The sequence below is a fragment of the Drosophila simulans genome, chromosome 2R (assembly GCF_016746395.2).
Source record: "Drosophila simulans strain w501 chromosome 2R, Prin_Dsim_3.1, whole genome shotgun sequence".
Taxonomy (NCBI): domain Eukaryota; kingdom Metazoa; phylum Arthropoda; class Insecta; order Diptera; family Drosophilidae; genus Drosophila; species Drosophila simulans.
Genome location: NC_052521.2, coordinates 3,572,208 through 3,587,870, shown reverse-complemented (window position 1 = coordinate 3,587,870; position 15,663 = coordinate 3,572,208). Strand labels below are relative to the sequence as shown.

At 39.6% G+C, this 15,663-nt stretch overlaps 2 protein-coding genes across 4 annotated transcripts in view; one reads left to right on the top strand and one right to left on the bottom strand.

Annotated features, from left to right (window-relative positions):
* LOC6733182 (tyrosine-protein kinase Src42A) overlaps nt 1-9,134 on the bottom strand; it is a 34,504-nt gene extending 25,370 nt beyond the window's left edge. For all 3 annotated transcript variants that reach the window (XM_039291551.2, XM_002080222.4, XM_039291552.2), the window contains exons 1-2: nt 8,249-9,134; nt 3,720-3,814 (exon numbers count right to left, since the gene is read on the bottom strand). In XM_039291551.2, the coding sequence (XP_039147485.1) occupies nt 3,720-3,814; nt 8,249-8,539 (386 nt within the window). In that variant the 5' untranslated portion in view covers nt 8,540-9,134. The remainder of the gene's footprint in view (nt 1-3,719; nt 3,815-8,248) is intronic.
* An 852-nt stretch (nt 9,135-9,986) lies between these two features.
* Nucleotides 9,987-15,538, top strand: LOC6733181 (dosage compensation regulator). The gene is made up of 5 exons (XM_002080221.3): nt 9,987-10,161; nt 10,220-10,736; nt 11,138-11,456; nt 11,980-12,670; nt 13,003-15,538. The coding sequence occupies exons 1-5, from the start codon at nt 10,086-10,088 to the stop codon at nt 15,294-15,296; spliced, it is 3,897 nt and encodes a 1,298-aa protein (XP_002080257.1). The 5' UTR covers nt 9,987-10,085; the 3' UTR covers nt 15,297-15,538.
* The last annotated feature ends 125 nt before the right edge of the window (nt 15,539-15,663 follow it).

The following is a 15,663-nucleotide window of genomic DNA, read 5'->3' as shown; positions in this document are numbered from 1 at the left end:
CCTTTGCCAATGTCCGAAGTTACAAAGTTGCCAAATTATTTTAAATACAATACATGACACGCAGAAATTTGGACACGTTTCTAAAAGCTACATATATCAAAAATATTTTATACAATGTTGTTACGCGATAGCGCATAAATGCATCCGTTGTTCCTCGTACAGTATAAGGTTTTATAAAGTATATACATTCATGATCAGGATCAATAGCCAAGTCGACTTGGCCATGTCCGTTCGTATAAATACCCTGATCTTAGAAACTATAAAAGCTAGAAATCTGATATTAGACATGCATATTCAAAAGACAAAGTCACAGCGCAACGTCTACAAACATCCCAATCCATGCCCACTCTTTTCAAAATTTTATGGGTTTTTTCCCATTAATATTTGGCACTAGCTGAGTAATGGGTATATAAGATAGTCGAGGAATCCGACGATAGCGTCTCTTAGTATGAAGTAGGAATTCAGAAGCTTTTGGAACGGAAATGGAGCTTAACAAAACTCCATTTCCATTGCGTTAACCATGTGGACTTCCATGTGGAAGTCCATGGTTTTCTAGTAGGCGTTTTAAAATAAACTGGCGATTCATAGGTAATCTAAATAGCTTATATTTATTTTCTAGGTATGTCTATATAGCGATCTCAAATCTGAAACGCACGCCGCATCTTGATCAATTGCGATCAGAAAGATCATAACAAAATTAATTTACATAGTCGAAAACAAAAGGAATGTAGAAAAGCTTTTTAATCCACGAGTAACGTAACTAAAAATTGTAAGCTGTACGACGCACTTATTGCTCTCATTTCTGAATATAAAATGTGGTAAAAAAAAGAGGGAAACTGCAGAATGGCCAACCCAAACCGAAGTCTAAACCAACGGGCGACAGCAAAAGTGCTTCTCAGAAAAATGTAAATTGTTCAAGTGATCCTCAAGTCGAAGAAAGAAGAAAGCTCACTTAAATAAGCGTGAATATTTACTGCATTGCAAATAAATTAATTTAACGGAACCCGAATATTGCTTTCAGCTTGCGCTCAATGTGCTTACCGGTAAATGCTGATTTATGAATGTGGTTAAGAGTCCAAGGTATCGGATAAAAACTGGCCTCAATAAGGCCTCATGATATCAACGTTTGTAGGAGGGCCTTTGAATTTCGCTCCCACCTGGCCTGCTCAAGATGTTGTGGCCTTGAAATCATATTAGGGTGACAGCATTTGGAAACGATACCTGAAATGCATTTTCATGCACTTGAGGCTTACCCATAAAAGTCTATCTTCGGCTGACACACACAAAACAAACATACCGTCAAGCCTCCGTTCGATGGATGCTGAAAGCTATCTCCGGGGTCTGCTACATCGTTACAGTTACACGCGAACGCACCGAAATGAATTTAATTAGTGGCTTCCATGACATTTAATTTTATTTTCGTCCGATTTACCGGTTTTTGAACTTTTCCCTAAACTCGAGTAGCCCAACTCCGATCCCAGCTTCGAACAACACTCTTTTAATATATGCAGCTGGTTCCTTTTCTTTCGAATTTTTCCATTGAGTTTCATTTCGAATATGTGAAAAGCATTTCGCTGGCATGTCGACATTTTGTAGGCTCACTGATTGGATGGTGGTGTGCCATTGAATTCGAAGCCCAAAAAGCTTCCTAGACAATTAAAAGTCTTGTCTCGGAATCGGGTCAAGTTTAGTGCACTTGACACTGATAGTGGGCTAGGTCGCAGCAAATCTAAGCCACTCATAAGCCAGTTTTATTGTCAATTACACAACAAAAATAAAACATGAACAGAACATTTGTCAGCTAAATTAAATGAATACAATTCTTCGCAACGAACAGCAATGTTATCTGACTCCGATAGTAATCGAAGCTAATGTAGTACAAACAGTCAGTGGCCGTCGATAAAATTGTAGTTGTAAGTGACATTCACTTACTCGAAGGGCTGAGGAACCCTACGTATACATATTAATCAAGAGCGAACTATATCGCCGAGTTCCTCGACTAACAGATACCCGTTAAATAGTTTGCGGGTGTACAAGGGAGGGACTGTTTAAAAAATGTCTAGTACATTACATTACATTGTGTAGTTACATTTAATTCGCATAACTTTTTCAAATAATTGATAGTATTAATTGAATGAATATCAAAGCGAATTTCGATAATACTGTTGTTTCTTGATTTTCTAGTTATTAAGTTTAAAATGATTGGCACTTAATTTGTATTTTAATACCCGTTACTCGTAAAGTATAATGGTATACTAAATTCGTTGAAAAGTATGTAAAAGGCAGAAGGAAACGTTTTCGACCATCTAAAATGTATATATTCTTGATCAGGATCAAAAGTCGAGTCGATCTGGTAATGCCCGCCTGTCCGTATGAACGTCGAGAGAGACCTAAGGAACTATGAAAGCTAGAAGATTGAGATTCAGCATACAGATTCTAGAGACAAAGACGCAGCGCAGGTTTGTTTACCCACGTTGCCACGCCCACCCTAACGCCCTAAAACATGCGATTTTTCTTCGTTATATTGTTTATCTTGCCAGTTTTTATCTGAATACCAAAAACACTGTAACCACGCCTATCCTTTCAGATACAAAACGTTTAAAACGGCCTTTAAACAATTTTTAAATTTTTTCTCATTTTATTCCCCAATATCTATCGAAATCCCAGAAAAATGATCAAATTTCGCGTTCGCATTCTCACCAACTGGGTAATGAGTATCTGATAGTCGAGGAACTCGACTATATAAAAAATAAGAATAAATTTGAAATTATTATTTGATAATTTTTTTACGGCCTTTTTTAAACTTGAGTCTTTTTCCAGAATGTCAATGAACCGGTTCGTAAAGGTTTAAACCGAACTAGTTTTAAAACAATATCAGTTCACATACCAGATTTTGAAGTATGGCTACAAACATGCCTATAAATATAATATTTATTTGTACTGTTTTTGATCATTGTCCAAAATTATTACGTAGCAGACGGTTAAAAATTGTTAAAGATTTGTACATTTTGTAGGAACAATGTTTGCAAAACTTCACTACTTTGATATTATTTGTTGTGGCAAATAAACACAATTGTGACAATGTTTAAAAGCAAACTTGCAAAACGTTAGCGTCACTTAACTTTTAACGTTTATACAGACGGATTCGGTTTGTGATCATCATAAAGAATATATATACATTATAGTGTTTACATGGCTTCTTTCTACCTATTTCTGGTTTATCCTTTTTTTCTATGAATAAATATAAATGCTTTAAAATAAAAAAATAGGTTGTACAATGTGGAATGGAATGTTATAGTCAGTAATAAATTGCAAGTTAAGCTCTGAATACCTAAGGAGCTGCAGTTGAATCCCGTGCGCTACAAATTTGTATATTGTGGCGCATCAAAAAGTATGCTATAAAAATATTGACGTAGATAATGTAGAACAAAATTTCTACACTTGAATTACTAGGTGTCGCTAAAAAAAAAGTTTGTATCTTATTTAAATATTACAATTAAAAGCCACTTGGTTTAGACCTATTTTATTAGATTATACAATTTTGGTGCTTTAATAAGCAAGCACAACTACATCTCATATATATATGTACATTGGCTTGAATAAAATTTACATAATTCCACAGCTAATTTTACAACTATTAATAAAGGCAAAATATATCAAACCAGGTCATAATTAACACTCGAGTTGTTCATTCAGGCAAATGCATTAAGTGTACTTACGGTTCTGCTTCGATTGATTTCAACTTGGCCACATAGTTGGATGGAATGTAGCCTTCCGAACGTGTCTTCTTGCTCCGCGCCAGCCACCAGTCACCCTATTGGTAGATTTAAAAGATACAAACAAAGACCGTATTTTAAAGATATGGCAAACAAAAATAATCACTTTGAGAAAGTGATATCATTTCCATGATAGGTATTCAAGAAACAACGTTTTTTGTAATACATTTCTCAGAGGAAAAATATTTTTTTGATTTTTTTTTAACGTATAAATATAGTTTTATAATTATAATATCCCAAATTGAACAGAAGCTTGTACTACTTTACATCTCTTTCTGTGAGAGATATACATTTTTTCCGGCCCTTTGAAATATATATAAATATGTATCAGTCGACCTAAACTACAACTTTCTTTGAATATATACTTACAGCGCTTGAATGTACAGTGAAGGGTTAGGTTACATTAGATTCGTTGAAACTACTACTACTACTAATCAGAATCAATAGCTAAGTTAATCTGGCCATTTTTGACTGTCGTTCCATCTGTCCGTATCAACGTTGAGATCTGGGAAACTATAAAGTTGAGTTTTGAGTGGAGATTAAACAGTCACACCAGGTTTTTGAAAAGAAATGGTCGTCTTTATTGTATTATTTGTGTTCTCCAATAAATATTTCGATCACGCTCGTTTTAACGGCCCAAACTGTCACGCCCATACTTTTGAAAAACTTTTCATTATCTATCCATTTTCTGTCCATATTTAAAAATAATTTTTAAAATTCTCCCGCTCTCCTACAAGCCGAGGAACAAATATCTCGAGGAACTCGACTATAGGGAATTTTCACATATTTTTTATATATATATATATATAAGGCAATACCCATACTTATTATTATCTGTAAGCTTTCGTATTTTTAAATGTATAATAGCTTTAGTCTTATAGCTTATATGTGTGAATATGGGGTATCTGAAAGTCGACGCTCGTCCTAAACCTTACTTCTTCACTTACTTCATGGAATTCGCTATTTACTTTCAACTGAGAGTTAAAAAGCGCACAAGGAGAGAATCAAATGCGAAATTAAAAATTATTTGTTTCCTTGCGTGGTTTCAGTTTGCCATGTTGTTACGCGCTTTCCAAGTCTGAATGGGTTCGACCGAGTACGAAACAAAAGCAGGAGAAAACAGCTTTTGCCGAATTCGTGCAGCACTCTTAGTAATAATAATGTATATATTTACTCCTATTCATCGCAACGAAATGCTTGTTGCACATGAGTACACACATATGTACCTATTTATCGGGTAAAGTCAATGAGTCTAAACAACTTCTATTTGTGTGATAAACATAAAACCTACGCTTACTATTAGCCCATACCCATTCCAGTGCTGTTCTATGATTAGACTTGGCCCGCTGCGTTTGTAATCGTGTTTAGTCTGGGGTAAGGTCAATGAACAGACACTTTAGGGTTCATTGTTTATTTGTTGCTGTGGTTTTTTTTATAGGCGAGCTACTTTGGCTGCTGTTCCGCCCATCTAACGATTGGATGTTCCCACTGCATCCTCCTATGATTCCGATGTTTAACCATTTGAATCCTACAAAGTCTGGTTGAATACTAAGCACTCCCTTATCAGCAGGCGCATTTCTCTCGCACTTCCAGCGGTATCTAATAGCCTCCACACTCGAATATAGCGTTTCTCTGTTTACATTTAAAGTTGTGCATTGGATGTTGATTTATTACATATTTACTGTCACAACAAATGTTCTTGACGTTTTGTGGACATGACATGCTAACAAACAAACTTTCACAAAGTCACTGGAATCTTTATAACAATTAGGTATAATAACTACAAATGCAGCAAAGAAATGTATAACAAGGAAAAAACAAAAGCCAGTTAATAAGCCGGGGAATCCCTTCCTTAACGTTTTCACTATCTATCATAGAATTTTTATTATTTTTTAAAATATTTTTCAAACAAGTTCAACTTTTCTGCTCGTACTTCGGCTTAATCCAAGTGATAGCCGAGAGACAAGCAAGAGTAGACAAATGAATATACCGCACCTTAATCGCACGCTACCGCACCGGAAATGCCAGCCGCGGAACTGCTTCTCAGCAAGTACTGACCATGGGTAATATGTCTACCTCTGGCCGGGGAAATCGGGGAAAGCTTTACGATTTACCATAATTGTATAGCCCGTTATTTCAAAAGTCCGTTTGCCGTTCAAAATCTGAATATTATTTTACTGCGTACGGAGGGCGCAAGATTTGGCCAACAGCCAATTGCATACGTCATGCTTTCAGCGGCGTCTGCTACAGTGAGGGGCAACTGCTATGTTGACGCGAAGCTTTTAAATACAAATATGTGTGCGTCACTTTTGTCTTAAAACAGTCGCGATGGGTGGCTGCTGTGGGTGGTGACCTCCGTACTTAATTATAGAATTCGACCAATAGTTGCTAGCGTTACCGTCTGTTTCAACATCTGGATTCAACAGGAGTTGCAGTTGGATTAAATGTATTACCATATATGCATGACATAAACATTTCATATTATTAAGAGTGCAAGTTTCTAAATAATGTCAAAATGATTCTCATGTCAAGGTAAATGTTCTATTTATAGGAATCACCATATTAATGTTTTTGAAAAGTTATTGAGACGTAAATTTCATTTAGTATCAGTGTTCGAAAGATTCAAGCTTGCTAAAAATGATCAAAATATATAAAATTTCAATAATTTTTAAGATGAAAATGGTAGAAAATAAAAATAAGTAAACAGCGCCGGTGACTCAGCTATAGGAATTGCAAGGAAGAAATAAAACAAATTCGAAACTTTTTGAATAAACTTGCATAGCGCAGGCATCAATTGAATTTGCATTCTTAATCTTAACTTTCTACCTTTCATAGATCCCTTGATCTCGAGGTTCATATGGACAGACGGACATGGTCAGATCGACACGGCTAGTGGTCCTAATTAAGAATACATATACTTTGTAGTGTCCGAAAACCCATGTTCTACCTATTACATAGTTTTCTACAAATCTGGTATAGCTACGCTACGAGTAGGGGGTATTATTATCAACTCAAAAAGGAGGACATACAACCGTAAATTGTTAAAATCAAAATCGCATAATTAATAAAAGCAAGTAAGATTAGAAACATTGACGTAAAAATAGTAATAGCAGATAGCAGAAAGAGCAATCAAGATAACTTAAAGAACATTCAGTAAACTCAATGATAAAATATAAAATATGTATGTATGTAAAAAAAAATGTTATATCAAATTATTCACATCCAAATGTACAACTCTTGATTACTCATGTTTCAAGGACAGACAAACAAATATACCTAGATCCTTTCCCTTTAACTACAAATTATTGAACTATGTCCAATGAAATTGTATCTATAACACCTTATACTCTCAGTAACAGGGGCTATTTCAACAGTTCAACTAAATTTAATAATTATATTCTCACGGTATTTTAACTCATGATTTATTTGCTGTTAATACTATGAATTGCTTTATCTAATATCCGTCTAGGATTTGTGATAGTGCCTGCGTACATAACATCTGAAAGTGATTGGAAACGAGTCGGTGTTCCTTCAACCGCACAGCAAGAAGAAAAATGCTACAAACGCCGTTATCAAGCGATTTGCACTTATTATCAGACACTCTCTCCCGCATTCTTTTGCTTACACCAACATAAATAGCTTACCTATCGGCTTACTCACTCACATTCTGTTTCAATGCGAGCTGTTAGCGATATATATTGTTTGCAAGTTGATTTATTTGTGTTTGGGTGATATTTTAGTTTCATTCAAGATACCTGTAGCGTTTCCATATAATCTTTTGACGTCACTTAATACTCAATAAGTACACCTTCAATAACCGAATTAAATATTACGTTTATGCTAATAAGGTTTTACGATTTCGGGAAATCGTATATTCAAATTATTACCTGTTTATGGGACTCACCGGAGAGTTATTCTTTTATTTGATCTTGGCTAATTAGGATGTCGATGGTCAGAAAAAGATAATAATTTGAATTTTACCTCTGCTATTATCGAAAAAAAATCGTTAGCCGTCAGGACAAAATTAAACCAATTACAACTTGTCTAATTTTACTTTTCAAGAAACAAAATAAATATCTCTATCGCATGATCACAGTAACTGTTTTCATAAGAAGTTTTTAAGTGAGCGATCATTCGCGATTATCGGAATGGGATATTCCATTAATCTTATAGAAAAGACAGAAAAAGGCAATTTGCTTTCTATGATCTAGACACAAATTCTTGCAGATCTGTCACCACATTCTTTATCTGTCCAACACTGATTTTCAATATATATCACTATATTTGGGAAATAAGTTTCATTCCCTTGTATTTCTTAGTTTTTTTAGGAAAAAAAAAAAAAAAATTACTTTCACACAACTGAATAAGTTGAATCCAACTGCTAAAATTTGTTGAGTTTTTAATTACAAATAAGGAAACCCCAACATTTTTGTTCGCGAATAAGGCGTGCGTGTAAACGTAGCAAAACTTACCTGCGTGTCATTCAGTATCTCCAAGTGCTCTCCCTTGCGGAAGCTCAAATCCTCGTCGGTGCGGGCGTCGTAGTCGTAGAGGGCGACAAAAATCTTGGCGTTGGCACCTGCCGTTTCGCTCTCCGGGATCTGGGGAACCGGACGTATCTGCTCCGGCGGCTGTCCGGCGTGTGAGGGCATGGGGATTTGGGGCACGCCCACGCCGACTCCGATGGTGGGCGGGTCGTCCAGCTTGATTCGATCTGCGGGCTTGTCGGGTTCGCCCTTCTGTGTGGTGAGGCAGTTACCCATTGTTGGATGAGTAGTTGTGCTGCCGCCGAGACTGAGTACTAAATGCAATCAATGGAAGCCAAATTGCAGCGCTTGCGTTTACTGTTACTTTCACTGTTTGTTTATTGTTTGTAGCTGCGAGATCAGCGCTTGGGTGTTGGCACGAAACGCCGCTCTCACTCGATCCCCTCTTCGCTGACTCTCTTCACTGCTTACAATTTGTGCAAGTTGCTATCGCCTTTTCGCTCAACTCTGTTTTACTGGGCACTAACGAAATTAAATGCTTGCCCACGACCAAACGTGTGCCTGTGTGTGTGCGTGCGTGAGTGTTTTCTCACTTTTATCTACATTCGCTCGTGTGGGTGTGTGTGTGTGATGCTGGACTGCTGGCAACCAACAAAAATCCAGCTGTGTACCGTCGTTGGGGCCGCAAAAAGAATTCAAATTAGGCGATTAAATGGGTGAGTCGCGATTGCACTATTATTTAGTCGGGCTGGCATCCGCATTCACATTTTTAACTCAAATATTGTCCTCTTTTTCCCATCGCGTTGCAAAAAGCTGTGTGACCAGTACGCGGACTCGAAAAATACCAAAAGACTAGGGCTAATATACCATAATACTGAATTTCAGTCATCATCTTCTAAAATACCAATTTATATCAACAGCTTGGATAATTTTATTTGAACAACATAAATCAGTGGTCGTGTCGCTGGCCAAGTTAAGAGGTGTTCTTGGTGCCAGAAATTACTTTTTAATATATGATTCTATATGCTGATTGTTTTTTTCATCGTAAATTATGTAAGGCAGGGTTCTGCCATTATTTGAAGAATATTTTTGTACGGATTGAAGGGCATAACATAGTCATAGGATATAATATATACACGATAATATCCTATCCCTATCCTATTCTTATGCACATATGGCTCAATATTCTTCAACCAATTCGAATTGGAATTCCGGAATATTTCACTTATCACTTAAATATAAAAGACTTTTCGAAACATAAACAAATACGTCAATTCCAAACAAACAGAATTGCATAACAATATAGCTCCCTGGTACCAGCTCATCCTTCAAGCTACCTCACCAAGCTCCTTCATTCTTTCCTGAAACCCAATAACGCACTTGGTAACGATAACATCAACAAAGTTAGAAAGTTTTTGAAAAACACCAACCTAATTATCCTTCTGTATAAACCTAGAAGTGCGGAAGGTCCTAGCTGCTAATGCATCTAGTTCTCAGTTACCTTATAATATTATACTTTAAGTTAAATTTAAATAAATAAATATAATTATATATATAAGAAATTTGCCTGTTTATTTATAGTACAATATACAAATATGTTTCAATCTCTCATTTAGGTTTCCTCTATTTTAGATTTAATTATATTAAATATATCTACACACAGTGTTTCATTTTAGCCGTTCCTATTTCGATAGACGATTCAAGACGCGTTAGTGTTTTGTAAACCAATAAAACAAATTTATCGATATCAGAATATACATCAGAAAAGAAACAATTTTGATTTGAGCTCCGTAGTTGTTATAAGTTTATAAAAAGGTTAAAAATGGATATAAAATCTTTTTTGTACCAATTTTGTGCTAAGTCGCAAATAGAACCAAAGCTTGATATTCGCCAAACGGGTGAGTGGTTGTATTGCAGTCCTCAGGCGCGTTTTCCAAGTAGCAATTTAATTCATAGGTCCCAAAAACCGCCAGCGGTTCCTGTGCGAGGTTCGTGTAGAGCCAAATACCTATATTGGTGTGGGTAATTCCACCAACAAGAAGGATGCCGAGAAAAATGCGTGCCGTGATTTTGTCAACTACCTAGTGCGCGTGGGCAAACTGAACGCCAATGATGTTCCAGCGGATGCTGGTGCATCGGGGGCCGGACCTAGGACTGGTCTTGAGAGTGCCTACATGGCAGGGGGCGGTGGACAGCAGAAGCGAGTTTTTGATGGTCAGTCGGGTCCACAGGACCTGGGTGAGGCCTATCGCCCTCTAAACCACGATGGCGGCGACGGCGGCAACCGCTACTCCGTAATTGATCGCATCCAGGAGCAGAGGGACATGAACGAAGCGGAGTCTTTTGATGTCAACGCCGCCATCCACGGTAACTGGACCATAGAAAATGCCAAAGAACGACTGAACATGTACAAGCAGGCGAACAACATTCGCGACGATTACAAATATACACCAGTGGGCCCGGAACACGCTAGGTATGTGTTTCCTTTTCAACTTTCTTCGGTCTGCATTTCGGATTTGGCCGAATATGGCCTACGGCCAAATCCGAAATGCAGCCCATTATCTTTGTCGGGCTGTGACCAATTTGTGCAGAGCAGCGCCAGCAGAGCGATGTGGTACGATACTCCGAACTACAAGAACCACGTCCAGCTACCTTGCATGGGGTCTGTAAGCAAAACGGACGCCTATGCACCGCGGCTTAGGTGACAATAATTCAAGCGCTGGCTTTCCAGCTGCGTGTAACACATTAGTACCACGCCGTTCTGTGGGCTGGCTCCTTCAGCAGTCCGTAGACTCCCACAATAGCCCGAGGGTAAGTTCCGGATTTGATCTACATTACCAGTCCAGAGTTTTTCAAAAAGTTCTGTCAATTTAGGAGCTTCTTGGCCGAGTTGTCCATTTATGTGCCGGCGCTCAAGCGCACAGTGACGGCCCGTGAGTCGGGTTCAAACAAGAAGTCTGCCAGCAAGTCGTGCGCCTTGTCCCTGGTGCGCCAACTTTTCCATTTAAATGTGATAGAGCCCTTTAGTGGAACACTGAAGAAAAAGAAGGATGAGGAGCTGAAGCCATATCCGGTGAAGCTTGCGCCAAATCTGATTAACAAAATTGATCAGGTGATTAGGGGTTTGGACCTTCCTGTCGTAAACCCGCGCAATATCAAAATCGAACTGGACGGCGCTCCAATTCCTCTCATTGTAAGTAATACGAAACTAGTTTCTAAAATAAAAATGTAGCAGCAATTTGAATTAAATTTCTTATCTCGGAGTTTTAGAAATACTGTTTAGATTTTATCAGACGAAGACTCTATTAGCTAAATTTTGAATGTTCGTAACGCTAGTATACCTGTTTCAATATTCTTGATGATATCCATATAAAGTATAAATTATTATATTGATTTACGTAACTCATATACTTAGGAATTAAAATATAGATTCTAGTAACTCCAACATCATTCAGTCCCTCAAAAATATTTGATATGCCGAAACAACAATCCAAATACTTCAACTCGATTAATTTGTACTGCATACTTTGTTGTAAGGATGAGATGAGGGCAGTGGTGCATAGCTACCTTACGTATTTTTACTATAAGTAGCTCTCGATACGCGTCGACAGACTCCATAATCGACCTTATCCAATCCTGTGTTCAAAAGATATTTCATAGAAGGTTTTACGCTACGTTAGCATAACTAATATACAATGTACAATATTTTGTCCTAGGTTAACTTAAGCCGCATAGATTCCTCGCAACAGGATGGCGAAAAACGTCAGGAAAGCTCCGTGATTCCGTGGGCTCCTCCTCAGGCAAACTGGAATACGTGGCATGCCTGCAACATCGACGAAGGCGAACTGGCAACCACCTCTATTGATGACCTTTCGATGGACTATGAACACTCGCTGCGTGAACGCCGCCAGAACGACAACGAGTACCGACAATTCCTCGAGTTCCGCGACAAGCTGCCCATTGCATCGATGCGATCGGAAATTTTAACCGCAATTAATGACAATCCAGTGGTAATCATCCGTGGAAACACAGGGTGCGGAAAGACTACCCAGATTGCCCAATACATCCTTGATGACTACATCTGCTCCGGCCAGGGCGGCTACGCTAATATATATGTGACCCAGCCTCGTCGCATTTCAGCCATTTCTGTGGCCGAGCGCGTAGCTCGCGAGCGGTGCGAGCAGTTGGGCGACACTGTAGGCTACTCGGTGCGATTTGAGTCTGTGTTTCCACGTCCCTACGGCGCAATCCTCTTTTGCACCGTGGGCGTGTTGCTGCGCAAGCTGGAGGCTGGCTTACGAGGAGTGTCGCATATTATTGTGGACGAAATCCACGAGAGAGACGTGAACAGCGACTTTTTGCTGGTCATCCTCCGCGACATGATCGACACATATCCGGAACTGCATGGTAAGCTCGAATAAGATGCAATATTTCTATATGTATAACCTGTATAACCAATCGAATTTGGTTGGAAACACTTCAAAAATTTTTGATTATAATTATGTATTTAAATACATCTATTGACATATATAAATCACTGGTTAGCAGCAAAATATAATAAGCAAAGTATGGTCTAAAATGAATTATTTATAACAGATGTTGAGCCTCGAAAATTTTTATCGTTTTTCATATTCAAAACTTCAAACCTATATGCAATGCAGGTCATATATTCCTAGTCCTAATTTGGTATGATATGACTTTTAGAAAACATAATTAACAGAAATTCTTTTCTATTGCAGTTATTCTTATGTCGGCCACTATTGATACAACGCTATTTTCCAAATATTTTGGCGGCTGTCCCGTGTTGGAGGTACCCGGAAGAGCATTCCCCGTGCAGCAATTTTTCTTGGAGGACATTATTCAGATGACAGACTTTGTGCCTTCGGCGGAGTCGCGACGAAAGCGCAAGGAAGCAGAGGATGAGGAGCAATTGCTTTCCGAGGACAAGGACGAGGCGGAAATCAACTATAACAAGGTCTGCGAGGACAAGTATTCACAGAAGACTCGCAATGCTATGGCCATGCTATCCGAATCGGACGTTAGCTTTGAGCTGCTGGAGGCATTACTGATGCATATTAAGTCAAAAAACATTCCCGGTGCTATCTTAGTATTCCTGCCCGGTTGGAACCTGATCTTTGCGCTTATGAAGTTTCTGCAAAATACAAACATTTTCGGTGATACATCCCTATACCGAATTTTGCCGTGCCACTCGCAGATTCCACGAGACGACCAACGCAAGGTTTTCGAGCCTGTTCCAGAAGGCGTAACCAAGATTATACTTTCTACCAACATTGCAGAGACTTCGATAACTATTGACGACATTGTTTTCGTAATTGATATCTGTAAGGCGCGCATGAAGCTCTTTACTTCACATAACAACCTAACCAGCTACGCCACCGTTTGGGCAAGCAAAACCAATTTGGAGCAGCGCAAGGGCCGAGCTGGACGTGTCCGACCAGGCTTCTGCTTCACACTCTGTTCGCGTGCCCGCTTCCAAGCGCTAGAGGACAATCTTACGCCGGAGATGTTCCGCACGCCGTTGCACGAGATGGCGTTGACCATTAAATTGCTCAGACTGGGCGCCATTCACCACTTTTTGTCAAAGGCATTGGAGCCACCTCCGGTAGACGCGGTAATCGAAGCTGAGGTGTTGCTTCGCGAAATGCGCTGCCTTGACGCTAACGATGAACTTACTCCATTGGGTCGCCTGCTGGCACGCCTCCCAATTGAACCCAGACTTGGAAAGATGATGGTCCTCGGGGCAGTATTTGGCTGTGCCGATCTAATGGCTATCATGGCTTCGTACTCTAGCACCTTCTCAGAGGTGTTCAGTCTTGATATAGGCCAACGTCGCCTGGCAAATCATCAGAAAGCGTTGAGTGGTTCTAAGTGTTCCGACCACGTGGCAATGATCGTAGCTTCACAAATGTGGCGGCGCGAGAAACAACGCGGGGAGCATATGGAAGCTCGGTTCTGTGAGTGGAAAGGACTGCAAATGAGTACTATGAACGTAATCTGGGATGCCAAGCAGCAGTTACTGGATCTCCTTCAGCAGGCAGGATTCCCAGAAGAGTGTATGATAACGCATGATGTGGACGAAAGGAATAACGGCGATGACCCCGTGCTGGACGTGTCCCTGGCGCTGCTGTGCTTGGGTCTCTACCCAAACATTTGCGTGCACAAGGAGAAGCGCAAAGTGCTGACTACAGAGTCTAAAGCAGCGTTACTGCACAAAACCTCGGTGAATTGCAGCAACTTGGCCGTCACATTTCCGTATCCGTTCTTCGTTTTCGGCGAGAAGATCCGCACGCGAGCTGTTTCCTGCAAGCAACTATCTATGGTCTCTCCCTTGCAGGTGATACTGTTTGGATCGCGCAAGATCGACTTGACCGCCAACAATATAGTGCGCGTTGACAACTGGCTTAACTTTGACATAGAGCCGGAACTTGCGGCCAAGATTGGGGCCCTTAAGCCTGCCCTGGAGGATCTTATCACGGTGGCGTGCGACAACCCTTCCGACATACTTCGCCTTGAGGAGCCCTATGCACAGCTGGTCAATGTGGTCAAGGACCTTTGCATTAAGAGCGCCGGAGACTTCGGACTGCAGCGTGAATCAGGAATTCTGCCGCACCAATCACGCCAGTTCAGTGACGGCGGAGGACCGTCCAAACGAGGTCGCTTTGACAACACCGGAGGTGGTACAGGACGCTTCAGTAACAGCAGCTTTGGTCGCCGTGGAAACGGCAGAACCTTTGGAGGAGGGTATGGAAATAATGGAGGAGGATATGGAAGTAATGGTGGAGGATATGGAAATAATGGGGGAGGATATAGAAATAATGCAGTAGGTTATGGAAATACTGGTGGAGGATATGGAAACCATGGCGGAGGTTATGGAAATAATGGTGGACGATATGGAAACAATGGCGGAGGATATGGGAACAATGGTAGATTCGGAGACTCATTTGAAAGCAAAAGAGGATCAGGCGGCGGCTTTGGAAATGGCGACCAAAGCGGACACTGGGGTAACTATTAACGGATACATAAAAAAAAATGTATTCATACACAAAAAGAATAATAAACATTACTATTCGCATTTGGATATTCTGATGGTATTATGCAAATAAGACGCATTGAAATCTTTTGGTTTTTGGCATTAAATACGCATGTGCGATTCGCATAGATTCCCGAGTTAAAGTATGTAGATAGTAACCAAATATGATAATTCCGCTGACATTCCCTAACCTGATACATATTGCTGAAATTTCGGTTGGAATTTAAAAAAGAAACGTGACGCTAATCGTCACAAAAAGAGATCAAAACTTCTGTATGTTGATTTTCGTCCCAGTTCCATTTTTGTATAAAGGCTTTTTGGTGAACTGTGTCATTATCATCATTATTTT